General features: G+C 35.1%; 1 protein-coding gene across 6 annotated transcripts in view; it reads left to right on the top strand.

Annotated features, from left to right (window-relative positions):
* JAK2 (Janus kinase 2) overlaps positions 1 to 12279 on the top strand; it is a 117073-nt gene that overhangs the window by 71790 nt on the left and 33004 nt on the right. For all 6 annotated transcript variants that reach the window (XM_040449482.1, XM_040449484.1, XM_040449485.1 and 3 more), the window contains 6 exons: positions 1319 to 1640; positions 2391 to 2510; positions 5002 to 5159; positions 6900 to 7011; positions 9967 to 10153; positions 10796 to 10923. In XM_040449482.1, coding sequence (XP_040305416.1) covers positions 1319 to 1640; positions 2391 to 2510; positions 5002 to 5159; positions 6900 to 7011; positions 9967 to 10153; positions 10796 to 10923 — 1027 coding nt within the window. The remainder of the gene's footprint in view (positions 1 to 1318; positions 1641 to 2390; positions 2511 to 5001; positions 5160 to 6899; positions 7012 to 9966; positions 10154 to 10795; positions 10924 to 12279) is intronic.

Genomic DNA, 12279 nt, shown 5'->3' on the forward strand with positions numbered 1-12279 from the left:
AGAGTGTTCCTCCGGGGGCTTCAGGTACTTTAGGGAAGGGAAAAGCAGGGGTTTGCTGGCCCATGTGTAACAGCCAGTTCTCGAAAAAACCAAAGATGTGATTTGTTTGTTGTCTTTGCTGATATACGTGGTATAAATCCTGTCTATGGCCAGTTTCAGGGTATCAACCTGACGTGCCAGAATGTAGAATTGGGAAGAGATGAACAATAGCCGGTCTTTTTCACCCCTCATGTATGAGAGATGTAAACAACCTCAAAAGCCTAGTAGTAAAATGTAAAATAAAATTTTAAATGTAAAATAATTCGGAAGTGATACATTTTGAGTATTACCTATATTTTTAATATAATTTATTTATAGCCTTATATAACTTAAACTTTAATGATGGCTCTTTAGCAGTGAGCTCAGTAGTCTTCTGTTGTAATAATAAGCTCTCAGCATGAGTCAGCTCAAGTACTAGCTATAAATACTGAAGTACAGGATAGAGTGATAAGTGATACTATGGAATGGTGCACAGAATACTGTCTGACAAAGGGAGGACCATCTAATATAGTCATTGAGAGAGGTTACCTGGATTGGATGATGCTTGAGCTGGGACTTTTGGAATAAGTAAGAGCCAACCAGATAGGAGACGGGTGATGGGAAGAAGGATTAGCACATGGGAAGGCATGGAAATTTAATGTAGTTGTACCTTCAGAAATAAAATTTTCTTCATTTGTCAGATATTTGAGCAGGAGGGAAGCTATCTCTCTTCTTTAGGGTATTTTACATAGAGGCAGAATTACTAAAGAGTCATTTCTAAGTGGAATCGTTTTGATTGCAAAGGAATTATTAGGAGTTATTGAAAATGACCTAGAAAATAATGTATACCAAAGAAATATGTTTGCATAAGGAACAACAGTGGCTTCCAACAAAATGTAACAGTTTCCAGAATTCAGATACATTTTGGTGTATGGCATCATAGGAAATATTTGCAACACAGTGCCCAAAAAATGATATGTAAGATGATCAGAGAAAACAAATTTTTAGAGACTCCATTATTAACTAGACTAAGTCTTCATTTCATTAGGGAAGAAAATTAACATATCCTGTTCTAAACATTTGTGGTAACTCAGAATTTTTGTATATTTTCACGTCTTCAGACAAAACCTTCAGGATTTATATTATATCAGTGCCAGCCCTGTCGCCTTTCTCCACTTGACTACTTCCTGCACTGCTGCATTTACCTGTCGTGGAGAAAGGTGCTAATTTCTCTTTCAATTTCATTTTAGATTTGTGTTCCAGTTTGTTTTGTCTTTCTCTGTGTGTTCTTTATCCATAGCTACAAGACATTCTTACCAAAATGTGTTCGAGCAAAGATCCAAGACTATCATATTTTGACAAGGAAGAGAATAAGGTATAGATTTCGCAGATTTATTGAGCAGTTCAGCCATTGCAAAGCCACTGCCAGAAACTTGAAACTTAAGTATCTTATAAATCTGGAAACACTTCAGTCTGCCTTCTACACAGAGCAATTTGAAGTAAAAGAACCTGGAAGAGGTCCTTCAGGTGAGGAGATTTTTGCAACCATTGTAATAACTGGAAACGGTGGAATTCAGTGGTCAAGAGGGAAACATAAAGAAAGTGAGACACTGACAGAACAGGTAATCCTTAATGATATGTTCTCCTTCTTTGTTAATTTAAGTGAATGGCAATAGAAACAAAGTAATTTTTCTCATTTGAAACATGAACTTACGATTCTCTTCTCTCATTGATAAAAGTGGAAGTTTTAATACTGTGAAACCATCAAGGTCATGTCTATAATTCTTTTCTTATTGTCCTTAAATGGTTTTTTATTTATTTATTTATTTATTTATTTATTTATTTATTTATTTATTTTTTATGACAAATATTACAGTTTCCAAAAGGGCTTGAATTCTAAAAGTGATTTTTAAGGTAGTTTTGCCTCTTTTTAAAATTTTACCGTTATTGATAATAAGCACAATCATAAAGTTTAATTGGAAAAGTTTAATTTTAATTGATTTTAAGATGATGTCTACTTGTTATTTGTTTAAGTCTGACACTACAAGTTTTAAGTTTGTTCATATCTATGTTCTTGGATTATTATTAGATTACATTCATTCTTTCTTGGTTAAACTTCAACTTTCTGACAATAGTTCGTATCCATGTTGATTGGATTGAAGGGTACTGTAGCATAGTTCTTGGTAAACAAGACACAGTAAGTCTTAGGGTTAGACTGTCAAGGGAGGGAATCCCATTTAATGCTGATCTGTTGCTGTCAATACTTTTTTATTTTAAAGAATTTGGAATGAATGTTATGTCCTTCATAGTCTTATTTTAAAATGGCTCCCTTAGTTCTACCTGTTTTTAATTTCAAATGCTCTTAATTATAGGATTTACAGTTATATTGTGACTTTCCTGATATCATTGATGTGACTATTAAACAAGGAAACCAAGAAGGCTCAAATGAAAGTAGAATTGTAACTATCCATAAGCAAGATGGTAAAAATCTGGTGAGTTTGCTCTATAGTTACATAATGATTACGTTTAACAGTTGTCAGAAATAAGTGTTTTAGAGTCCTGAAACCAGAGTTATTTTCTTGTAGGAATTCTGATGATAGTTTTAAATATAACTCTAAATGTAAACATCAGTTTAGCAAGTTTTTGGGTACAGCTAGCTTTTGTATCGCTACCAACACAATCTTCCCAGAATGTCTTGAGCATTAATGTGTTTCTCACTCATTTTTATGATTGGTAAGTTAGCAGTTCCTCCACTCCCCTGCTGTGGGCTGTGTCAGTTCCCTGTTGTAATGCTCAGTCCTGACGACATTCCTTTTATCAGTAGGGATGTGCATAATGCCAGTCATGCTGCCTCATTAAAACAGTGCTTTCTGGGATTCACATAACAAAACGTAAACCAGTCCCAGGTTAGCCCTACCTAAGCTGTAACACGTGATTGGTTCTAAAAGATGATCCTTTCTCTTTATTTGGTCAGCTTCAGAAAACCCACTTATTTTGTTTTTTATTAAAAAAATTTTTTTACTGTAGTATAGTTGACACATAATGTTATATTAGCTTCAGATGTACAACATAATGATTTGATAATCCTGTACATCACACAGTGCTCAGCATGATAAGTGTCGTTAGAAAGCCTGCTTATTTTAACTGAAAGGGAGCAACTAAATTCCCTTATACTCTGCTCTTAAATTGCTTACCTGGTTCTGTCAGGGGATGCCTTCATTGTGTAAATGTGGTATTTATAAAAGAATAAGTGTTTCTAGAAGAGTTCGTTGATGCTAATATGAACATCCTGTAGTAACATAATGTACTTTATGGGATGGTATTTGGACCTGTTGGCTTTATTTTTGTTATTACTTTTTTAATGTTTATTAATATTTTTGAGAGAGAGAGAAAGTGAGCAGGGGAAGGCAGAGAGAGAGGGAGACACAGAATCGGAAGCAGGCTCCAGGGTCCGCACCATCCACACGGAGCCCGACGTGGGGCCTGAACCCATGAACCGTGAGATCGTGACCTGAGCCAAAGTCAGACGCTTGCCTGAGCCACCCAGGAGACCCTTTTTTTAAATTTTTGTTTTGTTTCGTCTTTAAAGTTTATTTTGAGAGAGGAAGAAGGAGAGAGAGACTCCCAAGCAGGCTCTGCACTGCTCGTGTGGAGCCTGACGTGGGTCTCAGACTCACAAACCGTGAGATCGTGACCTGAGCCAAAATCAGCTGTCAGTCACTTGATCTACTAAGCCACCCAGGTGCCCCGTCTTTCTTTTTATCTTTAAAAGTGTGGTGAAATACACTTCACACAAAATTTAGCATCCTGTTCTAGGAGTTCCACTTCAGGGTGTGTATCCAAAGGAAACAAAGTCACTACCCTGAAGAGAGATTGGTACCCTCATATTCATTGGAGATTCCTTGAATGTTATCAGGTTTTAAATATTTTACCAAACTGATGGATAAAAATCTCTGTCCTGTGCTATATTTAATTTGCTTAATTAGAACCTGAGATTGAGCAAGGTCTTATGTGTTTGTAAACCAGCTGTTTGTATGTCTTCTTCTGCAGATTGTCTTTTTATAACCTTTGACTAATTTTCTTTTCTGCTTTTAATTGATTTTGTACATTTTTTTGGTTAAGTTTAATCTTAGGTACTATTTTATGTTTGGGTTGCTATTATAAATGGGCCTATTTTCTCATTACACAATCTGACTACTTTTTATATGTGTGAAAGCTGTTGACTTGTATATCCTATCTCCCAGTGAATTATCTTTGTGATGTAGTAGTTTAATAGTTGTCTTCTTCTGGGTTTCCCAAGTACACAATCATATAATCTCTAAATAGAGATACTTCTAGTCTTACATTTCTTTCTATGGCCTAATTATGTTAACTAAATACAGTACAACACAGTATTAAGTATTGGGCTTTCTCTTCCTATTTCTTATTCCTGATTTTAGGACAAGTTGCTTCTATTAAATAAGGGTTTTTCCATTGTAAGAGATGTTGCATTTTAGGCTGATTATATGCTCACTTATGTATGTATGATACAATCATGGCATAGCTATATATGATTTTATTTTATACTATATACATTTGAGTTTACAGCATGAATGTTTTAACCTTAGTAGTGTATACTTGGTATGTAAAAATAAATACTTATTATTTCTAATTAATACCAACTTTTATATCAGACCAGATAGATTTCTAATTGAGATGACTGGCATATTTGTCTAATTGGGGTATTGGGAAATACAGCAAAATTATGGATAAAAATGAACTAGAAAGATGTGATAAGCCCATATTTGAGGAGTGTAAAATATCATACATAAGAATTTATAATTCATATTGGGTAATTGGGAGGCATAAAAGACAGTTGAGCAATTTATAAGACAATTAATTTAAGAGAATTCGTCTAATGACATGGAGAGAATTTTCAATAGGTAACATGCAGTTGACCTTTTAAATGATACTTATTATTTCCTTTTTCTTTTCTCTGCTTAGGAAATTGAACTAAGCTCATTAAGAGAAGCTTTATCCTTTGTGTCATTAATTGATGGCTATTACAGATTAACCGCGGATGCACATCATTACCTCTGTAAAGAAGTAGCTCCTCCGATGGTGCTTGAAAATATACAAAGCAACTGTCATGGCCCGATTTTGTGAGTAATACAGACTTTAAAAGTAATTTTTTTAAAAAGTCAATTAGATACTGACAAAGAATTTTACACAACGAAGTGATATGCGTAGGTTTAGGAGTTTAGGAACAAAATACTAACCTTAATTTCACAGAAGTAGTTTTTTCTTTTCCTTAACAAAAGTTGACTTGCAATCGGATTGTATAATAATTAGAATTATTTAGGATGTCACTTGCTTTCTGTATCGAAGCCTATAAGACTAAAATTGTACAGCCTGGTGTTTAGCTGCCTAGGTGTGTTTAAGTAACTCTTGAGTGTTAATTTTTAAAAAAAAAAATCATCCAATTTATATTTCATTAATTTTGAAATACTGCAGAGGAACCAGAGTGCAAAATTTAGTAATCATTGTTTTTTGATAATCCATCTCCTCTTACTGAAAACTTGTGTTCACAAGATGTGTTGTGATATCCCTGTTTTGAAGATGAGTGAGTGGCGTGCAATGCTTTGTGCGGGGATGAAAGTGACAGTGCTCTGTTTCTCTGCTGTTCAATACAGTAGTCGCTGGCTACTTGTGGCCAGTTAGCATTCACAATGTGGCTAGTGCAGCTGAGGGAGTGGGTTTTGAAACTGAATGTAGTTTTAATAACTTTGTACTTAAACAGTGCCCTGTGGCTGCTAGCTCCATATGGATCCACACAGGGACAGACCCTGACTGTAGTACTGGATAAAGCCAGGTGTCCCGCACAGCATCTGTTTAGCCCAAGTTTTAGTTATCGCTCAGCCTGTATGTACTTTCGGATTGGTACCAGGCTTGAAAGACTTGTAAGGAAGAAATAGACTGGAAGTGTGAGCATACGTGTCTTGACCTTAACCTACCCTTAATTAAATATTTGAGAAAAACGTATCCGGACTGATGTTTAAGACTTGTTTCTGTCTATACCTCTAATCTGTTTAATAGTAAGTATGGTTGTTATGAAAAAGTTGCACTACTTGAACATTCTATAACTTACGTATTTAGTATTTAAAAACTCCTACCATTCATTCATTCATTCATTCATTCTTCATCCATCCATTCAAGCATTCTTTCATTTATTTATAGAACATTTGCTGGGTGCCTAATATGGGCCACTGGTTTGTGTATGAGAAATACAGTGATGAATGAAACAGATTTTTCCTGCTTTCATATAGATTACCTTTTGACTTTTCTTTCAAGATGTCCAGCTTCAATAAAACATATAGTAAAATTTGAAAATCAGTAATCTTTGTCACTTGCCATAGGTCTTCTATTATACTTTGGTATTAAATACTAAAATAAGGCATATAAATTTTTATACTAGTAATTGCGATGGTAGCAAAGACATAAGTGTTTTATGATATGTTGTTTGCATAGTTAAATGAAGTTTTCTGGAAGTGAACATGGTTTTTTAAAAAACTAAATTTTTAATTATAAGACAGAAAATTCAAATGAACAAAATGTTCTTAGTGATTTTCTGTATCTTACTATACCTTTTATTTGTGTTTAAAACCCTTGAATTGATTTGAACTTATCGCAAAATACCTTTGAAATAGTTAAAAATTGATTTGAACTTATCACAAAAAGTACTGTAATACTTTTCCTTACAAGGTAGTTGATAAGCATATAAAATAGAGGAGACTTATAAAAAGTCTGAGACTTTTAGATTTGACTTTTGATCTCTTAGATTACATTTTGGTCTTAGTGTCATGGGACTTGCTATATTATTCAAATTGCTTCTTTACCTTTAGAATGGATTTTGCCATCAGTAAACTGAAGAAAGCAGGTAATCAGACTGGACTCTATGTACTTCGATGCAGTCCTAAGGACTTTAATAAATATTTTCTGACTTTTGCTGTCGAGGTTAGTATTTCACAATAAATGGTAACTTTTTTTAAAAATTTCATTTCCCATCCCACTCCCCTCCTCTGGCAAAGGTAACATTTATCTTTATTTAGCCTGTATAATTTCCCCCTCATGTTCATCTACCATTTTTTCTTTTTTTTAATACTCAGAATGACAGCTCTGGATATGATAACTAGAATAATAATGCTTAGTTAAGCTCAGAGATTCTGTATCAATAAATAAGATGTAGGGGCGCCTGGGTGACTCAGTCGGTTAAGCGTCCATTTCTTGATTTTGGCCTCAGGTCATGATCTCACGGTTGGTGAGATGGGCCCTGCGTCAGGCTCTGTGCTGGCAGTGAGGAGACTGCTTGGGATTCTCTCTCTCTCTCTGATCTCCCCCAACTCATGCTCTCACTCTCTCAAAATAAATGAATAAACTTAAAAAAAATAAGATATAATTCCTAGGATTTATATAAAATTATTTATAATGCCTTTTCATTTGGTATTTATTTCATTTTTTTAAATGTTTATTTATTTTTGAGAGAGAGCACAAGTGAGAGAGGGGCAGAGAGAGAGGGAGACACAGAATCCAAAGCAGGCTCCAGGCTCTGAGCTGTGAGCACAGAGCTTGACGGGGGGGGGGGGGGGCGGCTCAAACCCGCGAACCACGAATCATGACCTGAGCCACCCAGTTGCCCCTGAAATTTATTTTATTTTTTGACATTTGGATGTTACTAGCGTGTCGAATTTGACCAAGTCTCTTCAAGTCTCTTTTTGCCAAAATGGAGATCTTTACCAAAACACAGAACCAAATGAATTAGAAGCAAATTTTCCTTTTATGGTAATTGGTTATAGAATTAGAATGAAATAGGTCAATAACAAATAAACATAATTTGTTTAACTAGTGGTTTTCCAGTATTAAGAATAATGATCTACCATGTATATGTTTTAAGGATAAAACTACAATGAAACCACACTGTTAATACAGGTAATTTTGAATCTCATCTAACATTGTTTACTACCCCAAATATCTAAAAAGATACTCTTACTTCTAAGGCAGTTTCATGGTATAAATCTTTTTTTTCTTTTTCCCTTTTTTTTTGTTTTTTAATTAAAAAAATTTTTTTTAATATGAAATTTATTGTCAAATTGGTTTTCATACAACACGCAGTGCTCATCCCAACAGGTGCCTTCCTCATGCCCATCACCCACTTTCCCCTCCCTCACACTCCCCCATTAACCCTCCCTTTAAAACAAATTTTTTTTTAATGTTTATTCATTTTTAAGAGACAGAGTGTGAGCGTGGTGGGGTGGGGAGTGAACAGAGAGAGAGAGAGAGAGAGAGAGAGAGACACAGAATCTGAAGCAGGCTCCAGGCTTTGAGCCATAGCCTAGAGCCCAATGCGGGGCTCAGAGTCTCAAGCTGTGAGATCATGACCTGAGTGCAAGTCGGATGCTTAACTGACTGAGCCACTCAGGCGCCCCTCATAGTATAAATCTTGAGAAACTTTATAGCAGCTTCCAAAATTTTCTTACTTACAGAAGTATACAAAGTAATGTTTTGGTTATTCAGTTATTTTAATTTTTATAAAACTCAGTCACTTTATATTTAGCATATAGAGTAGATTAATTGTCCATAAGTATATAAGGTGGGTTACTTGATAAGTTTAGCATTTAATATTACTAATAATCTATCCTAATTTCATTGTATCTTTTTACTGTAATACATAGCAGTCCAACATATTTAACCATCAATTCAAAATGTTTTTTTTTTATGTTTATTTTATTTGCTCAACCTAATATGAGGGCTGTATACCAGAGAGTGTATGGCATAACCCTGCTTTAAGAAATGTATCTTTTGGGAAAACAAAAATAGGAAGATATACCAAAGAAGTACTAAACTGAGCATTGTAATTAGTCAGTATAGACAAACATAGACAATAACAAAAAGGGTTGCAATTAAGGAAGAGCTTTTGGAGTAGGAAAGATTTGGGGTATTTCGTCAGTTTCATTTCATAAGTGGTTTTGAGGAGGTTGAATATGCTAATAAGTAGCTCCAAAAATAGGTGAATAAAGAAGTTCATAGTATAGCACATAAAACAAACACTGAAAAACTGAAAATATTAAAATCTCCAGGAGAGTTAATTATGCAAATACAGTAGTGGTACAGTGAATGGGTAATCATCTTTGCGTATGAAATGGGGTCAGGGTTGTTAGGGAGTACCTCACAGAAAAGATGATACTTGACCCTAGTGTTAAGAAATGTCTAGGGGCGCCTGAGTGGCTCAGTCAGTTAAGCGTCTGACTTCGGCTCAGGTCATGATCTCACGGTTCATGAGTTCGAGCCTCTTGTCCTGCTCTGGGCTGACAGGTCAGAGCCCGGAGCCCGCTTCAGATTCTGTGTCTCCCTCTGTCTGCCCGTCTGCGGCTTGCACTCTGTCTCTCGCATTGTCTCAAGAATAAAAATTAAATAAAAAAGAAGTGTCTAAAAGTCCATTGCTCAGAAGGAGAGGATGTATATTCATACGTAGAGAACAGCATGGCATTTGCTTGAAATTTTTAAAGTCGCTTAATACAGCTAGAACAGGTTATATGTTGGCTCCGGTAGAAGGTGAGGTTGGAGGTAGAGGCTGAAGCCTGCTCTTGGAAGTCCTTATTTATAAGTTACTTTTAGATTTTGTCTTGTAAATGATGGGAAGTTTTTAAGGATGGTATTATAATTATCATTGCTTTCTTACTTGCTTTTTAAGAAAATCAACTGTTGAGCCATTATGTAAGGTTTGTATTATCATCAGATACCTTTTTGAGGAACCAGGCACGTCTCTCACCCTATACCAGCACTGTGTTAGGATTCACACTTCATATGTCTAAATGTTCTGTTGGTTGTTTCTGTGATAACATTTTTGTCACAATAATTACTGTGGCGACCATTGTGATTTTTCCCTCTGTCTTTATAATTAAACTTATTTAGCGAGATAATGTCATCGAATATAAGCATTGTTTGATTACAAAAAATGAGAATGGAGAATACAACCTCAGTGGGACCAAGAAGAACTTCAGTAATCTTAAAGATCTTTTGAATTGCTACCAGATGGAAACTGTTCGCTCAGACAGTATAATTTTCCAGTTTACTAAATGCTGCCCCCCAAAGTTGAAAGGTAAAATAATTTTCTAGTTAGTATTAAAATACTGGTCATGGATTGTGTATATGGTAAAAGGCATCTTCAGTGTATCGATTACAAAAGAAATATGAGAGAAGCAGCTCCAAACACAAATTAATTTTGTCTTGTTCTCTTGTATAAGGATCCTCAGATAGGATTATTCGGTTTGATTTAAGTCTATATGTCAGTTGAAGTTCCATAATGCTGAAATGACATTTAAGAAATGACAATCACTTGGTATAAAATCACTTACTGAAAGACTCCTCTGCCAAATCTCGTATGTTGTTCTAAGTAAAAACTTTCATACTCTTTTAGAATTTTAATTTCTATACTTTTAAAATAACAATAGTAAGATTATAAATCCCTTGGAATAAGAGGTTTATTAAAAATTGTTATTAAAATTCTTGAAAAATTATGTTAATTAAGGAAATCATTACAGTTTTGAATGTTTGAAATAACTGGTTAAAATGCATCAAAGCCCAATGAATAAATTCCTAAAATAAATTTCTCTTTGTTGGAGAAATGAACAAGTTGTAAGTGTTTCTTATGTATAGAACACATTTTATTTTACTCCTTTGGAGCAGTTTATATCCTCAGTGTGTTTGGTTATATATATTTTTTTCATTTTTTTTTAAACAGATAAATCAAATCTTCTAGTCTTTAGAACCAATGGCGTTTCTGATGTACCAACATCACCAACATTACAGAGGCATAATAATGTGAACCAAATGGTGTTTCACAAAATCAGAAATGAAGATTTGATATTTGTAAGTCATTAGATACTAATTATTGTCCTTTTTGTCCTTGTAAAACAACTGTTTTCTTGATTTCCTATCCCACATTATATTCATGTGACATTTGGAACTATCCTATTATAACCTATATTATCAAAATTTTATCTCAGTTTAAGTATTTTTATTTCTTGTGAAAGTGTGATACCAAACTTGAGTTAGAAATGAGCAAGGGGCATCTGGGCATCAGTTATTTAAGTGTCCACTCCCCTCCCATTCTTTCATGCCCATTCATTTTTTGAGAGAGAGAGAGACAGACAGAGACAGAGAGACAGAGTGCAAGCAAGAGAGGGGCAGTTGAGAGATGGAGACACAGAATCTGAAGCAGGCTCTAGGCTTCGAGCCATCAGCACAGAGCCCACACGGAGCTTGAACCCATGAACTGTGAGACCATGACCTGAGCCAAAGTTGGATACCCAACTGACTGAGCCACCAGGCACTGCAAGTGTCCAATTCTTGATTTTGGCTGAGGTTGTGATCTCATGGGTACATGAGATTGAGCCCCACATCAGGCTCTGCACTGACAGCACAGAGCTGGCTTGAGATTCTCTCTCTTCCTCTCTCTCTCTCTCTGCCTCTCCCCTGCTATGCTCTCTCTCTCTAAAAATAAATGAACTTAAAAAAATTAAAAATATTTCTTTTTAAATCTTAAATTAAAACTTAAAAATCTTCTTCTACAAAAGACCTATGTCTTAATTCTTAAGTTCTCAAGAAAGTAAGGGAAATGCATGGAGTTAAAAATAAAGAAGGAACTGAAAACCAAGTGTGCATAAGAGCTGATGTTTGAGCTGCAGGATGATGTTGGGGGGTTGGGATTTGTTTCATTAAACAAGGGAATTAAGATCACAAGCAACACGAAGAAGGGCCAAGCCTTATAAGGCCACCACAAGACCAGGAGTTAAAATTGAGACCATCTCAGAATAAAACCAGGACCCTCAAATAAATACATCCCCAGTAAAACAACATGGATTATGAAAAATTCATCCACTAGGAAAAGGAGAAGAAAAGGAGTGTTGTCTGCTTTTGTTGGGTTCTTAGAGAAAAAAGTCTCTCCTGAGAATTTGTAACTCTAAGCTTTCCAGTTTCGATTTCTTTATACCATCTGCATAGTCTGAGAAACTCTAAGCCAATACATTAAAATAAAAGTGTTACCCTGTGATGCTTGGAAGAAGCAAATACAAAATCTTTTTGGAAGAACATACTCTTACCCTAGGCCACCCAGAATCCCCACAAAGAAAATAAACATGAGCTTTTAATCAAAAATTGTAAAACATTCAAGGAAATAATTCAGAATTAGGCAAGAGTCAGCAGACCAACAAACATCTACATTAG

The sequence above is a fragment of the Herpailurus yagouaroundi genome, unplaced genomic scaffold, assembly GCF_014898765.1.
Source record: "Herpailurus yagouaroundi ecotype Mexico unplaced genomic scaffold, PumYag 199, whole genome shotgun sequence".
In the NCBI taxonomy this organism is placed as follows: Eukaryota; Metazoa; Chordata; class Mammalia; order Carnivora; family Felidae; genus Herpailurus; species Herpailurus yagouaroundi.